We start from the raw sequence: 19,593 nt of genomic DNA on the forward strand, positions 1-19,593 counted from the left end.
GACTTAAAATATGAAAGCTACAGTGAGGGAAAAAAGTATTTGATCCCCTGCTGATTTTGTACGTTTGCCCACTGTCAAAGAAATGATCAGTCTATAATTTTAATGGTAGATTTATTTGAACAGTGAGAGACAGAATAACAAGAAGAAAATCCAGAAAAACGCATGTAAAAAATGTTATAAATTGATTTGCATTTTAATGAGGGAAATAAGTATTTGACCCCTCTACAAAACATGACTTAGTACTTGGTGGCAAAACCCTTGTTGGCAATCACAGAGGTCAGACGTTTCTTGTAGTTGGCCATCAGGTTTGCACACATCTCAGGAGGGATTTTGTCCCACTCCTCTTTGCAGATCTTCTCCAAGTCATTAAAGTTTCGAGGCTGACATTTGGCAACTCGAACCTTCAACTCCCTCCACAGATTTTCTATGGGATTAAGGTCTGAAGACTGACTAGGCCACTCCAGGACCTTAATGTGCTTCTTCTTGAGCCACTCCTTTGTTGCCTTGGCCTTTTTTTGTGTTGATTTTGATGTATGTTTCGGATCATTGTCCTGCTAGAAGATCCAGGCACAGCCCGTTTTAAGCTTTCTGGCAGAAGCAGTCAGGTTTTCATTTAATGTCTGTTGTTATTTGATAGAGTCCATGATGCTATTTATCCTAACAAAATGTCCAGGTTCTCTGGCAGAAAAACAACCCCAAAACATTAAAGAGCCACCACCATATTTAACCGTGGGCATGAGGTCCTTTTCCATATGGCTACCTCTCTATGTCTACACCAAAACCACCTCTGGTGTTTATTGCCAAAAAGCTCTATTTTGGTTTCATCTGACCATAGAACCCGATCCCATTTGAAGTTCCAGTAGTGTCTGGCAAACTGAAGACGCTTGAATTTGTTTTTGGATGAGAGTAGAGGCTTTTTTTCTTGAAACCCTTCCAAACTTGTGGTGATGTAGGTGACTTCGGATTGTAGTTTTGGAGACTTTCTGACCCCAAGATGCAACTAACTTCTGCAATTTTCCCTCTGTGATCCTTGGAGATATTTTGGTCACTTGAACTATCCTCTTCACAATGCGTTTAGACAATATAGACACACGTACAATTCTAGGTTGATTCATAACATTTCCAGTTGATTTTGTGAAGCTCAACAACCTTTTGCCGTACATCACAGCTACAGTATATTCTTTGGTCTTACTCATTGTGACAAATAAATAAGGGAATTTGGCCTGTGTGTTACCTCATATTTATACCCCTGTGAAACAGGAAGTCATGTATATGACTGTATTACTTTAATTTATTTTTAAATGTATACTTTAAATGTATTTTTCTCATATGAATTCATAGGGGTGCCAATAATTGTTGCACACTTATATTTAACAAAGATTTAAAAAATTTGGTATAAACCTGTTTTTTTTTTTTTGCAATTGTTTGATATCCATGAGAGCACAGCAGTTTTGTGAATTGTTTTTAACAAAAGATCAGAAGGTTCCACAATAAAGACAATTTTTCACAGCCTTCTTTGCTTATATTTACCATGGGTACCAATATTATTGGAGGGCACTGTAGTAACATATTGGTTGTTTTAAAAGAAGTCTGTTCAGGACAGTGATGCAGTAGTGTTATTTTTGGTCTTGCGGGATCAATCCAGCACACTGAATATGAAATTAAATAATGTGCAGAAAAAAATGAAGTGCAGAGTGTCAGCTTTAATTCAACAGAGGTTCCATTTACATGGGTTAAATCGCGTAAAGTAATCAAACCCTTATTACATAGCTCTTTGTTTTAGGAAATTATACAGAACTCGACATAGTAAAATATAGTCATCAGTGTTAGTGCAAATGACTTCATTCTATAATACATAGACACTACCAGAAACTTGGATTGTCACTTTTTCCAGCCCAACCATGTGTTAAACCCAGGCCATTCTTTATAAATTAATCCAAACTGAAACTAAATTATATCTAAGTGGCCCAAAGCCATTTTCCCTGTCTAATGTGATTAAAAATAACCCAATTAGGTAGGTGAAATTGCCCAATAATGTTTTTTTCTTGTCTGTTGGTGTAGATTGTCTGTCATAGAGAGAACACCATTACTCTGTCCCTACCTACAGGTCATAAAATACAGTAAATCGTTAAATATGCTGTTAGTGTTATGAATTATGTTATGAAGTGTATGTTAAGTAAATAAAATGTTTAACTGTAAACTGTTCCATATCTGAAAAAGCAAATTTGACACAAGAACAGACATACAGTTTTTATTTTGTTAAAAAAAGAAATGCTGGCTACAAAATAATGTGTAAACTTGGTGCATTAAGGGTATTGTATAGTGGAAAATCCTGCTAGAAAATGCTAGACTTGCATAGACGTGGCTCACATTCGTAAACGTATTATATAAATGTAGTCATTAGGTTCCTGAATGTATGCATGCAGTATAGCGATGGCTGAAATCTACAGTCTAAGTGGATTCCTTGACAGGAATAAGTTTACTCACATTTTAATATGAACCCAGGCTTACTGTACATATGAACAAAGCATGAGTCATGAGTTTTATTTCTTTGCAGAAGGTGTGAAAGCGCCAACAAAGTCTGCTGATTTTCCTTTTCTGGAGAATTCTGAACAGTCAGGATGATGATTCATTTTCCGTTACTGTTAAGACTAGATATACAGTATGGTCATAGCCAGAATTTAAATGCTTTATTTGTATTTTTAACACTGAGAATCTCTGGTATATATGGCATTAACTCCCCTGACAAGGACATACTGACAAATTCATGAACCGCCACTGACGTACTCCTCCTTCTGATTGCGTTTGTTATGTCCTCTTCTAGTTTCCCATATTTGTGCACCGTCGACTTCCACTTCTCCTTCCTTTCCTCTCACCATCATGTGTCCTTGTCCACTCACATATATTTCTCATTCCCATTTGCTCTCTTTACTCCCTGTGCATGTGCTCACTGGGCCATTTGCACTACCACCGCCTTCCAGGCCTTCTCTTTGTCAAACTCTCGCAGTGTGCCATTGGATCCCTGTTGCTAGGAACGAGGAAAAAAAAGATGAGGGAGGATTTGGAATATGCACATGTCAAGATTTTTTATTTACATGTCAGTCAAAATAGTTCCCAACAGTGAGTGTTGTTTTGTGTCGCACCTTTCTGTTTATGTTATGATGTACAGTATATAGAGTTATATACCACCTCTCCTATCACTCACTTGCTTGCCTGAGACACTTCCTGTCCTCAGAGGAAGCTGTGAACATGTGCACGTTTATACTTGTGTGTGTGTGTGTGTGTTATGAGGATGTATAAGTGTGTGATATTACCTCGCACTGGTGTGGCTCCAGATGTGGACTGTCATCCCACTCTGGTGATCCTATACGCAGTTGACCCTTGTAGGAGGCACAGTGTACCACAGTGGCCAGTGTCAGGCCTGCCTGAACCAGCAGCAGCACCATCAGAATCAACAGGAGGATGTCGTATGATTGCTACATGCACACACACACACACACACAGAGATACGAATAATGTACTAATCATGCTTTTATGTTGTTGTTGTTGTCATACTACCTGAGACATGATGAACATTAGAATGTACATTTAACAGCTGATCAAACATAGCATAGCCTCCAGCTGCATACAGAAAACTGAATCCAGTGTGATGAAATGAAGCATTATAACATTCCTACCAAAGGGGAAGAGTAAGGACTCTTTTAACCTCTAACTAGATAATTTTTACTCAACATTTATGGGTTTTTTGTACGGGTTTCCCCATACATAAGTCTCCATACATAAAGGAAATGAACACTTTTTAGCAAAATGTCTTCCAAAATTTTTCATACTTAATTTATATGTATATTTTTTCAGATAGCCTTTGACAAAATTTCAATATTGTAATCATTTTAATGGCTGTATCGGGACGCTGTCACTAGGATGCGACCTTAACAGGAAACAGGGCGAGCACATCACACACAAACTTATTAACAAATTCAAAAAGACTGGAAGTGTTACGGACCAACCGAGAATTGGATGTCCACAAACATCCACTGATGAAGGCACAACCAACGTGGTGCTGATAAACATAGTCCCTTATGTATAGAGACTTTTGGGACACCTTGTAGTTTTGAATGCGCGAAATACAAAGTCTAATATAAACAGTATTATCATTTTCTACACATAATTTTTCTGAATGTTATTGTTCAATGATGAGGAGAAAAAATGGGTGCAAAATACAGTGAAAAAATTTGATCTATTACTGCACTAGTGATGATGAGGATGACGATGAAGCAAGAGATTCCCAAAAGTAGAGGAATACAAAATATCTGCTGTGAAAGATGATTCGTAAATGTGTAAAATACCCATTCCATTTGGTTCCATATGGAATAATGAATAGTAATGTATATGTAGTTTGTTGTATAGAAAAAAGAAAAAGTTATAGAGAAATATAAGGACGTAAAAGAATGTTTCACTGTAGTTACTGAATGATTCATAACAATTCCAGAATAATTAAAATAATAACTATAGTAACTGAATAATATGCTGGATCCTTGGTTTTAGGTCTATTGCACAGAGGAAAACAGGAATCTTGTATTTTTTCCCAACACTGGAACATGTTTAAGGGAGTTAAGGATCTTTATTATCACTTTATGCATTAGCCAATTGCATAGCATATTAAATATGATGGATATAGCTTTATTTGTACAATTAAAACAGGTTATTTTTCACCCACACCTGTTTTGTCATTTTGTTACAGTCAAAATATATTTCCTTTTAACAAAACTAATGATTTTGTCTCTTTTTAATCATATTTTTTTTCTGTGATCTTAATTATTAAAGCTGTGAATGTCAAGTCCCACAGGTGAAGCACATAATAAATGGAGCAGTTGTCAAAAGCCTGATGAATTTGCCCTTTGCTGATGATGAAATATTGTGAAATGAATGCATTGTCATAAATATACCTTTTTTTTTTGCTTGGTGACTGGAAATTGACTCACCTTGGCTGTGGGAACCTCATGCTGGAAGATCTCAATAAAACTCAACACACTGTTAGACAAAAAGCCAGAGGAAGAGAACAGCAGTGGTGATGTGACACTGCTGATGGCAATCAATGTCTCCACCTGCAGCAGAGAGAGGGAGAGAGAGACAGCCAGACAGACAGAAAGGAAGTGAGAAGGAGAGACAGTGAAGAAGAAAGATTAGTAACAGAATAGTGAGTATCTTTTTTATCCTCATGTTGAGCAGACAGGAAAATAAGCTAAAGTAATAAGCATGGAGACGTCCCATGGGGGTTTAACCCTTGAAAAGCTAAGAAACTCACCAGGCACTTGCTGGGGTATTCTGACACAACATGACTGGCTATGGCACTCGGGAAACACTGCAAAGGACATTTGAAGACAAAAAAACAGACTGTGGGGAATATTAAGCTGAGCACTTTGTTGACATTATATTTATGTAAGCCTTTACAGAAAATGGAAGCAGTCTGATTAGACTGTGGCACTTTGTTTTCAAAGAATACAACAGACTTTTCTTGTTCTTAAAGCAGACAAGACTCACAGCCACTAGAATCCAGAAGAACGTGACAGAGACGTAGGGACCCGGGAGTAGAGCATCAATGTTGAGAGCAATAATACCACCGAATACTGCAGAGATCCCAATTATCACCTCAATCACCTACAGAACACATAATACTAGTGGGATACAAATACAGAAAAACATATGGCACAATACAGACATAAATCTATACTATATATTTAATTATTGTTGTCAAATTATTTTCTGATACTTGCAAATAAATTATATCAAATTTAAACTCCAATATTTACTAGATCGCAGAACATGGATGAACTTCTAAACTTGCTTGAACTTCACCAAGTGTCATTAGAGTGACAGCTGACATCATGTGCTGTGGTCAGACCAGACCAAAAACTTTTCCAAACCATGTATGGAATCATGTTTTTGTTTTTTGTTTTTTAATAAAAGGGGATTGTATACAAGGAAAAGCACCTGTTAGGCCACTGCAAAACATGGAGGTGGGTCAGTGATGCTCTGGGGCTCATGTTAACATTAAAGTTCTATAGTATCTTATAGTATCATTTGTTCATTTTACTGTTTTTTTTTTTTTTTTTTAAGAAACTTGTAATTGATACACATTGTAAGAAATATCTGTATATTTTACCAGAATGTGTCCATAGCAGGTGTTTTTCTAGTTATTTACATTTTTCTTTATTGAGCTCTGCTCTGACAACTTTAGGCGGCAGCAAAAAAATTTATCCAACTGTTTCAGCGGTAAGTAATTTTATGGAAAATTAAGTAGCTAACGCTAAAAGTTTTTAAATTTGTAACTGTTGTCTAGTTTGGTCGGTAAGACAGTTGTGTTAAAGCATATCTTTTATGGTTTTGAAACGTGCCTAATTTTGTTTTAAAGGTCTCATACAATAGATTTATATGCATTCAAGGTCAAAAAACACATTAATGTGCTCATAATTTAAATCGCAGCATTACTTTCCCCCCCCCAGTGTTACAAACGACTCGTTAAATGATCCGTTCTAAAGGATTCATTCAAAACTCCTCCGTTCAGAGAGCATACGCTGCTCTGATTGGTCAGATGTCCCAGTCTGTTGTGATTGGTCTGCTGTTGTCAGTGTGTTTCAAAAAGGAAACGCCCACTACCATAACGAGTTTCAGCTCCGTCTGTTTGTGAGCAGCCACTGAAAACCAGAGGCGGGGCTTTTTGTTACAAACCTACATAGGTTAGTACAGGAAGTAAGTCTGGAATTACTAACAGCTCGTTTCAGCTGTTCAGAATCGGTTCCTTCTTTTGAGAGTCAATAACTCTGTTTGTCGTGCGCTTTTGATTTTTGAAACTTTGCAGACTTTTTATGTTCACAAACAGCGATATAGCACACTACATGAAAGGTAATAGTTGAAAAACCATAATAGGTGCACTTTAAGTAATGTGCTAGTGGTGTCCATTAGGGGTGTCTTTTGAGGGGCTTAAATGGGGGGAAATCGGATGTGTGTCAGTATATTGGATCTGTGCATTAGGTCTTAACCTTTGTGTGTCCTTATGAACATTTTTGTCTCTTTCATGTTTATTTATTTTTTCATAATTTTGTCTATGTTAATACAGACAGCATAAAGTGTGAATTTTTATTGGAATTTTAATATTTCACCCTCATTTGCTTTCATAAATCTGTTTTAAACTAGGTACACAAAATAGTTACATTCAGGACCTTAGGGACAAAAATGTCCCTATTGAAACTGCAGTATTTATTCCCTGTGATGTTTAACCATAAAATCATGCATTCTGTGTTAATAAGTTTTTATTTTTTTTACAAGGTTTCAAAACATTGAAGTAAAAAAATGTCTGAAGTGTGTATTATTTTCTCAGGTTTAGCCTCTGGAGAAAATACATGCTTTTCCTTTTTTCTGATTCTGCTGTATTATAGAGCACTGCAGACCAACTGAATAAATGATGCACCTATAACTGTGTGGGTGTGTTTGTATGGATATCAGCGTTGTGGTTTGTATGTGTGTACTTAAAATTGTGTGTGTGTGTGTGTGTGTGTGTGTGTGTGTGTGTGTGTGTGTGTGTGTGTGTGTGTGTGTGTGTGTGTGTGAACAGTTTGAAAGAAAGAAATTATATTGTACTGGAAATCACAAATCCCACCCCATGTATACGAGTCAAAGAAGCTTACTGAGCTTGGAAGATGTTTGCGTTATGTAAAGAAACTGGTGTTTAAAGGATTAAAATTCTGAAAATGAATGAATCTTTGATAATTATGATCAGAACTGATGCTGGTAAAAACTGAAGTCAGTGAAAGTAGAAAAAAATGTTAATATATAATAATTCTATGACAGTTTTTTGACATGGACATTTTTGTCCTTTATGGACGTGAGTGGTAGGTTGTTTTGCTTTTTGTTTTTAATCTGACTGCATAAAAAATATGGATGCATCAAAAATTAATGTTGTTGTTAATCATTGACATATCAAAGATTAATATTATACGGAAAATAATTACTATTTTTATTTTTTCATTAAAAAAAAAAAAATCTGTGGGATTATGTAAACAAACCAGCATTTAAAGGCTTGCAATTCTGAAAATGAATGAATGTTTGGTAATTATGATCAGAACTGATGCTGGTAAAAAAAAAATTGACGTCAGTGAAAGTGGAAAAAAAATATTCATATATAATATTTTTGGACATGGACATTTTTGTCCTTTATGGACCTATGTGTAACTTTTTTTAGTTGATGCACAAGGGTTAATCAGTGGATGTAATTTGCTTTTTTGTAATGTTAGTAGGGACTGTAATGAGTTAGCAAATGTGGAACACTTTACAGATACGACATTTTTACCATTGGGACATTTGTTTTTGTTCTTTGTTTAGTATTTTTACAGAATTGTTAAATAAAAAATCTGTTTTCATCACAGAAAATGTGTTTGAATTTTTTTTTGAGAAATCACTGTAGGTACACTGGTAACTAACAGAAATTAATAACTAACAAAATTTTTTATTGCTATAGGTATAATATTGAACAAAAATTGTCTTTTTTTTAATTTACTTTAGGTAATCCATAAATTAACACAAAATTTCCATTTTTTAATTACAGGATAAAGTCCAGGTAATGAACTGCCAGTATATTTTCTGTTATTTTAAGGATTTATTTAACATTTGCAGTATTTGTACTGTAGGTATACTATTAAATAATAGGAAGTGTCCTGATTTTTTCTTTTTTACTATAGATACACTATTAAATAATAGATAATGTCCTGTTTTTTTTTTTTTTTTTTTTTTTTTTTTTAACAGAAGGTATAACATTAAATAACAGAAAATTAACTGTTCTTTTTTTTCTTTCTTTCTTTCTTTTTTTTTGTACTGTGGGTTCACTGTCAATTAATGGAAAATTTCAGTTTTTTACAGGACAAAATTATGGGAGAAAATCCGTGCAATGAGCTGCCAGTACTTTTTCTGTTATTTTATGGATTTATTTCTTAGAGTGCAGGATGCAACTGAGCTGAAGGTTAAAGGTTTTGTTGAAGGACCCAACCATGGCAGTTTGGTGGTGTTGGGATTTGAACATTTGAACTAGCTGAGAACAACAACCCTCCTGCCAGTAAATTACTGTAAAATGTACAATCTTTTTTTTTTTTCCCCCACAATGCAACCACTGCCAGGAGTCCTAGAGAGCATAGTTGGTCATGTTTGGGAGAGATAGCATTACTCTCTCATCTGTCAGTCAGTCAATCAGTGTGGTACTAACCAATTGTGGGAATCTGTGAGCTCACATATGCGGAAGAGGGCAGTTAGTGCTTTCCGCAGAGTGTTATGCTGCCCTGTGGTGTAGAATGAGTGTGGTTTCAAAAGGTGCGGTAGTTGGCATGAAGTGTCTTGGAAGAAACATGTGTTTGCCTTCACCCTCCCAAATTGGGAGCTGTCATGTAACAGGTGAGAGCTGGCTAGTGGGGTGGGAATTGATGACTAAATTGGGTATAAATTTGGAGGGGGGAAAAAACAATAAAGATGCTTAAAATTGAGGAGAGGTCCAAGATCCTTCTACAAATGTCTCCAACATTGTTAAAGGAAGAGACTCAGTCATCAGGCATCACATATTTGATAAAATTAAAAACATTGTTTTGCAGAAAAAAAAAATCACTATGTAAAAAATATTTTGTGGTAAAAATGTTTAAATAAAACTATACAATATCCCTGTACATTTGAGCATTTTGAGTTATCTCCCCCCCCCATATTAAGTATGATAACTCTTTATCCATCTATTCATTCAACTTCAGGAAGTGACTCACAGAGTAAGCCTTGAGAAGACGTGAAGGGAATTTAGGTGGAATCACAGCAACAGGACCATCATATAATTGCTGAAGAAAAGAAATAATATATTATAGATCTCAGTATTGTGTAATATAGATGTCATTCTGGAATAAAGTATATCTGTCCTTATGTATAATAACAATATTAGTAATAAAAATATAAACACAAGTGTTGCACACACACACACACACACACACACACACACACACACACACACACACAAACACACACATACACATACACACATACACACACACACCTTGCTGTGACTGCAGCAGTCCTCTACAGAGCGAGCTGACAGGATGACAGTGCTGGCCATGAGGGCTTCCAGCAGAGTAAGAAGGATCAGGTTAAAGTTGATCTTGACAGAAACAGTTACTGTGTCAGTATAAATAATAACAGCAATAATAATAATATTAATAATTTTAATAATAATAATAATAATACTAGTAGTAGTAGTAGTCGTGGTATTTCTACTACTATTACTACTACTACTACTAATAATAATAATAACTATTATTATTATTATCATTATTATTATTATTATCATTATTTTATTATTATTGTTTAACCCTTTCTCACAGTACACTGGCGTTCCATTTCGTTGTTGGAATAGAAATCGACTTATCTGACATTTTCAATGATTATAAAAAAAATTCATTATTTTATCACCACAAGTCTGTTCTGATTAGTCAGGACATTATTGGGTTTCTGTGTATAAAGTATTGTGATTTTGTGTTTAGCTGCTGGTGAGCAGGGTGATGCCAAAAGTGTGTGTGTGTTAAACAATTCACACCTCTCCACAATAACATATCAAACGTACAGCACAACTGAAGCTTTTTTGAAAGTAAAATGCTGTATTCAACTGCCATAATAAAATGATAACATTTAAACTGAATTGCAAATTCTTAAAGCCCTGAGTGTCTATTTTCATATGACCCACTAAACAGTATTGTGGAGTGTGACAGCTCAAATAAATACAACGCTGAACACGGGCACCCCAAAACAGATGGAAATTCCTTTTTTTTTTTTGGCCTCTGGTAAAAAGAGTTTATTTATATAGTGTTTTTCTCATACGCAAGGTTGTTTTACAAAAAAAAAAAAAATTATGTAGATCATTTTGACACCTGTATGCCATGTTTGTTGTCATTTGGATGAACGTAACACTTGAATAACATTTGGATGAATGTAACCTACTCACATTGACGGCGGATGGGCTAAGAACCAGCTTGCAGCCGAACCATACCAGGCATGTGGTTGTCACAGCAAATGTGGACACATACACCAGTTGAAAATCAGACACCTGCAATTACATTACACCATTTTTGTTTTGTTGTTATAGTTAGTCTATACCTGCGGTGTCATTTCCTTATAGCAAGGTATACTAGCTGCCAATGTAGCTGCTGGGGCAAAATGAAACAATAAATTATAAATCCCTATATTTCGGAGTGGCTTAGTTCAGTCTCAGTGCATCACAGCATCATTAATTCTTTGCAAACTGGAACAACATGATTGCCATGCTGATTCGGAAAAATGCTACTGCCTAACCCTGCTACAAAATAAGTGTTTGTTGTGGTGCTGTTGACAAGGCAATTGACTGTTATTGAGGGTTCACCTTAGTTTACATTAAGGTTTTATACATATATCACAGCACTGTTGAATTCTCAAATCTGATTATCCAGAAGGTGTTCATTATTACCAACACCTTCTCAACACACCTTCTCAACATATATCACAGGTTTATATTATTGTGCTTGTGTGTGTGTGTGTGTGTGGGGGGGGGGGTTAATTGCTGAAGGTGTCTCCTTCGGGTTTGAAAATATTTCATAGCACCTACATGGTCAGAAATGGGAATAATGTCGGAGCTGATATTCAACTTTGAAACCCATTATGTTTTGCTCAGTTGCTGTCACTGTCTACACAGTGCATTCAAAACAAAAGTCTGGAGAAAGGGGGCACGTTGGCTTAGTGGTTAACACACTTGCCTGTTGTTGCACCCCTGGTGTTGGGGGCTTGAATCCCACCTCCTCCCTGTGTACGTAGAGCCTGCATGCTCTCCCCATGTTTTGGGGGTTTGTGTGTGAATGAATGTGCTATTGTACCCTGGAATGGTTTGGAACACCATCCAGGTTATCCCGTGCCCTTGGCCATGAGTTCCCTGAGATAGGCTCCAGGCTCCCCTGCAGCCCTGTGTAGGATAAGTTGTATAGAAAACGGATGGATGGAAGTTCGGAGGAAATAAAGTTCACATCTCTTATTGTCATATACTTACTGCAACTCGCCAGTTTGTGGCGATGGCAAAGCTCACAACTGCAGCTGGGATACTCTGCAAAAGAAAACACAGATCAAAAAGTTATTGAAAACAGGAGGGAGAGAACTACACTAGTTCTGCATACAGATATGAATTCTGTGTCTGCTGTGTAGCACACACTCACCGCTCCAGCTGCACAGCGCAAGTAGTCCATCGCATCAGGAAACACATTACCCAGGTAGAGAGAGAAACCCGCTGTGATCAGGAGACTACACTGAGAATCATATCCATACCCACATAGAGGCACACACAGGCACAAATTAAGAGACGCTATTAGCCCCCTTAGGGTAAACAGAAATGGTAGTGTGATTAGCAGTGCTGTCAAGGACATGAGCTCTCACCCCTATGAGGATGCTGTAGAGCCAGGCTCTGTAGCTGAAACAGGGGTGTAACGGCTCAGCCTGGTCCAGCTCCAAATCACTGGCTCTCACGTCCACTATGTAGCTGTCCCTTTCCACTCTGTCCCTCTCACGGTCCAGCCGTCGACTCAGCGTGCCCCCCCCACTTGCTCGCTCCAGGGTGGGGATATGAGTGTAGCTAAACTCCTCCCGTGCAGACTCGTCCTCCCTCTGCATCATGCTTCACTACTGTGGCCTTCAAATCCAAACCTTGGGAAAGGATTCTGTTTCTGCAATGGGGACAAAAGCTATAGTTCATGTCAATGATTTCAAGTAATGTATCAATCATAGTTATTTATTATGAAACTATTTTTGATTTCTCACACATCCATCGCACACATGGAATATGGAAGAGTATAGTCCACTTAGAAAGAATTCAGACCCCTTCACTTTTCCCTCATGTTATGATATTAAAATTTTACTCTTCAATGATGCTTTAATCAAGAATATTTTGTCAGTTATGTTTCTTCAAATTTTAGCATTCACATCCTTTGCTAGGACACTCTTAATTTAGCTTGGGCGCATTCTGTTGTCATTGATCGTCCTTGAGATGTTTAAACTTCACCTCTTGTAAGTTCAGTTGTTTGGATAACTCTGAAAGGCATGTCTCTGTCTATATAAATGCATGTCAGAGTACAAAACAAGCTCTGTGTAATTGCCCTCAGGTCCTTTGTACAAGATTGTGCCAAGAGACAGATCTGATGAATGGAAAGTCTTTGCGATTTTGAAGGTCCAAATGGTTTCATCATTCTTCAGTGGAAAAATATTGGAAACACCAAAACTTTTCCTAAAGCTGGCTGCCCAGCCAGAATGAACACACTGAGGAGAAGGGCTTTAGTCAGGGAGGTGACCAAAAACCCAAGGATCAATCTGACAAGTCTTTCAGAGATCCTGATTTGAGATGGGAGAACCTGCCAAAGGGACAGCTATCTCTGCAGCACTTCAGCAATCAGGTCATTATGTTAGAAAAGCCAGCAATTCAATGGTTTGGTATGAACCCTTCGGCTTGTTACCTCTGGAAATCAGGCACTGCTTATTACCTGGCCATTACTAGATGCCTTGTCTGGATGAATGAAAACTTGTATAAAGTTCTGGATAAAAAATACAGAGACATATTTGAGAAAAATCGTTAAATCCTGTGTAATTTTGAGAATGTCCTTTAGTGGCCCATCCAGAGCCATGACTTCAACATGACCGCGACACTCCACATCCAACCTGACAGAGCGTGAGAGGTACCTCAGAGAGGAATGAGAGAAAATCCCCATATCTACGTGTGTTATGCTGTAGTATCATTCTCAAAAAGTGTTAACTGCTGCCAACGATGCTTCAACAAAGTACCAGAAAGTAAATGTGAGGTTTCTATTTTTTTATTATTAATTAAACTACTTGGAAACCTGTTTATGTTTTTTCGCTATGGAGTATTTGTTGTTGATTAATGAGAAACAATGAATATAACACATTTTAGACTATGATGGATGCAAGAAGAAAAAAAAAAAGAAAGGGTCTAAATGCTCTCTGAATGCAATGCATATTGAAATTCAAGCCGAGACATTCGTATTTATTTATTAATTGGATTTCCAAAATATTATTCTGTTATAATACTGTTTTAGTGGGAAAGCAGTTAGACTAGACATAAGCATAAGTGCAATTATAAAAGCAAAAAAAGAAAGAAAAAAAAAAAGAAAAATGGTAATGATATTCATCCTTAGCATAACTTTAATATAAACACTGGAATCATGTACATGGTAGCTGAATATTATTAACATTTTGTTACTTTTCCATGTCTCTATATCTAAATGATATTAGTTCCCTTTCTGATCTATTTTAAGGAATTTTTTTTATACATAATAAAGCACTGTAACTAATCAGAATACAAAAGTTTACACTGATTTGCATGCTGATCAAAGAAACGTGACCGAAATAGGATGAGATCCTGAATCCTGGAAAGAAACACATGTTGGCACTGACTCATTAAAGTGCACAAAAACACGCACCCCCTTCCCTCCTCCCCTGCTCTTTTCCTGTGCTTTTTCATTGTCAGCCCCACTTTTTCTCATACCTCAGACCTGTCTGATCTATTTATTCCTGTCTTTCTTCATCTCCCACACTCACCTGTTCAGCTTCGTGCTGTTCCAGTTTATATCAGCCCACCAACTGTCGTTCAGGCGCACACATGGTATTCAAGTGCGTCGGTCTGGTGGTAGTCTTAACAAAATCCTTCTCTCCCCAGTCCCCACTCCTTGCCCCCCTCTCCTCTCTCACTATCCCTGTGAAACTTTTGGAGCAGTTAAAATAGAAGAACAAAAAACTCGAGTGTGTGGCTGTGCCAAGCTGTCTGTGTGCCAGAGAGGGACAGGCTATGAATGCCAATGAAGAGAGGAGAGATAGAAGAGGGGAAAACAGAGGGATGGGGCTCAAAGCAGGGGCTGTACAACCCAAAACTTCAGACTGCCCTACACAACTCCGGGAGAACACTCAAACAAATGAATACCCCCTGCTACCCAACACTCACTGTTCTATGAAAGTACAAAGGCTTTCACATATGCATGGAAGCACACGTAGCAACACACAGGTTACCACAATGTGGATTCATATTCATACATTTTTCTCGTAGCTGGAATCTTGTAAAACACATACAGTCTTCCTTCATAACTGGTTCCCAATAGAGAACGAATAGTCCAGCAAAGGCTGTCCTACTGTGCTTTAGAAATGCCTTGAGCAGTGGTACTGATTATAATCACGTGTTCCAGACTGTCTCATCGAGCAGCCTGGTGTGTTTCATGCAGCTTCATCTAAAGCAGTCACCAGATCAGACTTCCTCAGCTACTTGGCTGGTGCTGTTTTGCTGGGGAATTTAGTTTGGGTGAGAGATGAGAGAAAGATTAAAGAGATCGAGTTTGCATGCTTTACACAGCAGTACAGTTTCAGTTCACTATTGTCCTTGAATGGTGGGTATCCATGGATACCTTTTGAACAACTCCCACTATTTCCCCCTTCCCCACATTCCTCTGCCCCCTCCAAATATAGTATACACACGTTTGTTTTACTATCCTTGTGAGGATGTTCCACTGACATGCAAAAATTAGTTTGATGTCCTGATGAAGCAAAGTATTATTTGCGGAGTAACCCAGTTACAAGTTGTTCTAGCTGTCTGAACGTTCCCTTTAATGTTTAATCATATCTTGACTAAATTCTTTAGCTTTACTATTCATCTACCCATAGTCCACCACTGCAACCTACCCCTTTTTATTTCACTCACTTTTATTTCACAGTTTTATTCCTGCTGTGAATATGTTTAATTCCCACCAGTATTCTGGTCCGCAATAATACCAGTACATCCTGTACTTATTCACTGAGTCAGCTTCTGAAAGTGAAACTTGAGTGAACTTTCATGTGAAATACAAGTTGGTTCATGAGGTCCAAAATATAATATATAAGCGCAATGACAGCTTGGCAGAACATCTGATGAAACTCGTAATAAAAGTGTAATATTTATAAGTACTACAACTCTCAGGAACACATTCTGCAATCGATTTCCACATAAAATGTTCATTAGTGAGAAGAAGCTTTCTAAAAGCCAATTTTAAGGTCAAGCACTAAATCCAAATTTTAGCATTTTGAAGGGATCGACATTTTGAACCACAGTGTAAATACGTTATAGACCCATGGTTATCAAAGTGGGGGTTGGAGGCATCGCAGGAAGCTGTGAAACAGTCAGGGGGCTGCATTTATTCCATATTTTGTTACAGGTAATCATATTCCATCAATATGAAAGTTATTACATTCGGTATTGAGTTAGTGGGTGGACTGGACACTTGAATTGAATGGTTTTAATCCAAATGTCAGTGTCACAAAAAGCAGGTTTGCATATAAATCATGACAACTTGGACTTAATGTGTTCTTTTGGAGGACAGTATAGGACTAAAAAAAAAGCTCTAGGAGTCTAATAAATAGCCAGGATATATAGTACACATTTGAATAATGGACCGAAGATTGAATATTTATGTGTTATGTTCATGAAATAAATATGTACTGAGGAAATCCACCGAATGAATTTTACAGATAAAGGCTCGAAAATGTTTGAGAGTTTATACAGATAATAACATTCCTACACCAATACAGAGCTTGTTTCATCCTTTTGTTTGCTGCTCTTCTTCAATGAAGAGATGATGTAAGCCGTATTGTTGTAGTTGATGCACTCATTGATGTGGAGTGTATTAACCATGTGTTCTCCATTCTGGCAGTACACAGAACAATGCCTCTCTGTTCCTTTACTATCACAAATCTGTTTCTTTTTTTCAGCTTCGTGGGTCCTCTTTGTACAAACTCTTTCATCATGCATACTTCCTTTTCTCACTTTTTTCTCCTCACTACACTGTGCATTTATGTCTACTGTGGACCATTTGCCTGAGACAGGAATAAGATTTGCATTAATTTAATTTGCACTAATCTATTATAAATGATACTAGAATAGCATTATGTATGTTGCTAATTTCATTGCTGGTCATAAGAAGACAATGATAATGCGGATTAATTCATAGTGCAGTGTGAAGTGATGTTGCGATAAACAATACACCGGAAAACAAATTCTTTCCATAAATGTCTGGTTTGCTAAGATTAAAGCTGGCTTGTCTGTGAAACCGCTGCAGGCAAGGTGCACTCAACTATCACGGCCAGCCACTACTCAGAATCTAAAAAAGAGATTCAGCAAAGCAATTCACATTCAGTAGTGCAATTCAGTCTGCATGCAAGCGTCTTTAAAACCCAGAGCTGAACTGCATATATTAACCAGGTTCACATATAAAATAACTTGAAGCACAGATGTGTTTTTTTTTTTTGTATTAATCTTTATAAAGAAAAGGATTTAGTCACAGAGGGATTTACACATAGTTGCACAAACTTCATGAGAAGAGACACGACATATTGCAGGCACCTACTGAGTCGAGGATCTCATCCCAGCTCCTCAGGAACGAAGATATTCACAGCTATGGCTTTCTAACCCCATGCTCATAATAGGATTCTTTCTCTTTTTGTCTAACACAAAATACTCCACATACACAAACCTAACACTGATAAAAGAAATACAAAATAAAACAAATAAAAAATACATGCATCTGCACATTTACAACTGTTAACTAATTTGAAGACTTTTGTACATATATGGTGAGTGGGCAAATCTTTTATATACATATAATTACAGGTGGAGAGAGCGCTCCATATTACACTGTATATTTACAAAAATAGCCGTATTTTATTTAAGCTTTGTCCTCTTGCTATACAGATGACCGTTTTTGATGCTAAAGGCACACACTTTCACAACGTAGAGCTGAGTGGAAGCAAGTATATGAGTCAGGCATGCCACAAAACATCTACAAAGATGGCTGATAGGCTGATGGCCAGCTATTATAACTGTATTTATTATTGCCATGGTAGTGTGTGTCTGGTTCTTGGATGGCGACGGTGGCACTTTTAAGAAGCCTTTGATACTGAAGACATTTACAAAAGCAAAAGTGCTCTCTAGCATATGTGAGGTGGAGTTTTTCTATAATACATTGCAAAAAGGTACTACTTTTTTCTTTCTTTCACTGCAGTTTTGTGGTACTACAATAACAGTAATTTGAAAATATGTATTGAACTGCATGGTCTCTCGGCGAATAGATCTAAAATGAGAAACGTAATGGCAAAAATCAATGATGCCGTTTATCTAATAGCTCCTAACAGGAAGCAGTTTACCACCTGCTGAGCTCCTGTTAACATTTTCTCCATTGAACGATTTACCACGGCTGCTGATTTAGCCAGTGCACGTATCGAGTACTGCTACACTTACAAACAGAACACACACTTAACCTACCCTGCTATATAGCACTGGACAAAATTCGCATGAGCTTCATATGTTTCAGAGCAGCAATTGTGACAGTCTCAAACTATAGATCCCTTGGATGATGACAAGTGGATGGAGTGAATCCGGGTGGCCAGAGACCTCTCCAGGGCATGCAGCACGTCTTGGCCTGTGCTCTCCACTGGGGTGTCATAGAGAAGCTGCTTGAATGGCTCCAGTTCGATCAACACCACCATGTTCTTCAGGAAGTAGCCCTCAATGTAGGACAAGAGCTCCGGTGCCTCCAGGAACTAATGAGAAAACAACACAATTAGGATCATATGCAGAGTTATGCACTTAAGTGTAGTCAGAATTTACTAGAGAAATCGTATACATCAATATTCAGACCTCAGACGCAATTACAGGCTTAAGCACGCACTATTCAGAGGTCAATATTAAATGCATACATATGACAACATTAATAATATTGTCTTATTTAATACCATGTATTATTATTATTATTATTATTATTATTATTATTATTTTGCATGGAGGACACTGGAGAACACAGCATCTTACTCAGTGACAGGACGGAATTATTTATGGATAAAATTATGAATAATATTAAAGTGAGCTGCAAGCGTAGGAGACGAGTCCTCAGTCAGCTTATCCTGCAAACTGAGAATAATGACGGGGCAGTCATATTTTTACGTTGTACGGCCAAACATTTGTGGACACCTGACCATCACACCCATATGTGCTTTATGAACATCCTCCTTTGCAATTATAATAATCTCCACTCTTCTGGGAAGGCTTTCCACTAGATTTTGGAGCGTGGCCGTGGGGATTTGTGCTCATTTGGCCACAAGAGCATTAGTGAGGTCAGGTATTGATGTCAGACTAGAAGGCCTGGGGTGCAGACGGTGTTCCAGGGTATCCTAATGGTGTTCAGTGGGGTTGAGGTCAGGGCTCAGTGCAGGCCACTCAACTTCCACACCAACCTTGGCAAACCATGTCTTCATGGAGCTGAGTTTGTGCACGGGGTAGTGTCATGCTGGAAAATGTTTGAGCCTCTTAGGTCTAGTGAAAGAAAACTGAAATTGTACAGCAAACAAAGACATTCTATACAATTGAGTGCTTCAAACTTTTTGGCAACAGATTGGGGAAGAACCACATATTGGTGTGATGGTCAGATGTCCATAAACCTTTGGCCATATAGTGCAAATAAAAGCACATTTTCAGGAATGTGA

At 37.4% G+C, this 19,593-nt stretch overlaps 2 protein-coding genes across 3 annotated transcripts in view; both read right to left on the reverse strand.

Moving 5' to 3' along the window:
• Positions 1-1,683: 1,683 nt before the first annotated feature.
• Positions 1,684-14,783, reverse strand: mlc1 (modulator of VRAC current 1). Of its 2 annotated transcripts, none has more exons than XM_017465329.3 (12): positions 14,638-14,783; positions 12,469-12,755; positions 12,252-12,341; positions 12,089-12,142; positions 11,018-11,119; positions 10,076-10,177; positions 9,795-9,863; positions 5,542-5,658; positions 5,306-5,362; positions 4,983-5,105; positions 3,315-3,476; positions 1,684-3,022 (listed from the first exon to the last, which is right to left on the reverse strand). In XM_017465329.3, the coding sequence occupies exons 2-12, from the start codon at positions 12,703-12,705 to the stop codon at positions 2,948-2,950; spliced, it is 1,188 nt and encodes a 395-aa protein (XP_017320818.1). In that variant the 5' UTR covers positions 12,706-12,755; positions 14,638-14,783; the 3' UTR covers positions 1,684-2,947. The 2 variants fall into 2 exon arrangements, with proteins under 2 accessions (XP_017320818.1, XP_017320817.1); XM_017465328.3 differs by having other exon boundaries at positions 1,684-3,028.
• A 2,564-nt stretch (positions 14,784-17,347) lies between these two features.
• The window catches only part of btbd11b (BTB (POZ) domain containing 11b), a 70,069-nt gene continuing 67,823 nt past the window's right edge, over positions 17,348-19,593 (reverse strand). The window contains exon 17 of the mRNA XM_047154882.2: positions 17,348-18,654. Within this exon, the coding sequence (XP_047010838.1) occupies positions 18,445-18,654 (210 nt within the window). The 3' untranslated portion in view covers positions 17,348-18,444. The remainder of the gene's footprint in view (positions 18,655-19,593) is intronic.

This window comes from Ictalurus punctatus, chromosome 4, assembly GCF_001660625.3.
Source record: "Ictalurus punctatus breed USDA103 chromosome 4, Coco_2.0, whole genome shotgun sequence".
In the NCBI taxonomy this organism is placed as follows: Eukaryota; Metazoa; Chordata; class Actinopteri; order Siluriformes; family Ictaluridae; genus Ictalurus; species Ictalurus punctatus.

What these genes read in the sequence shown, in the direction of transcription:
- mlc1 (XM_017465328.3), bottom strand. Translation starts at nt 12,705, where the DNA reads ATGATGCAGAGGGAGGACGAGTCTGCACGGGAGGAGTTTAGCTACACT. An exon ending in TCTTCTGGATTCTAGTGGCT is followed by an intron (nt 5,363 to 5,541) that starts GTGAGTCTTGTC and finishes TGTCCTTTGCAG; the next exon opens with TGTTTCCCGAGTGCCATAGC. An exon ending in TGGAGCCACACCAGTGCGAG is followed by an intron (nt 3,029 to 3,314) that starts GTAATATCACAC and finishes CCTCGTTCCTAG; the next exon opens with CAACAGGGATCCAATGGCAC.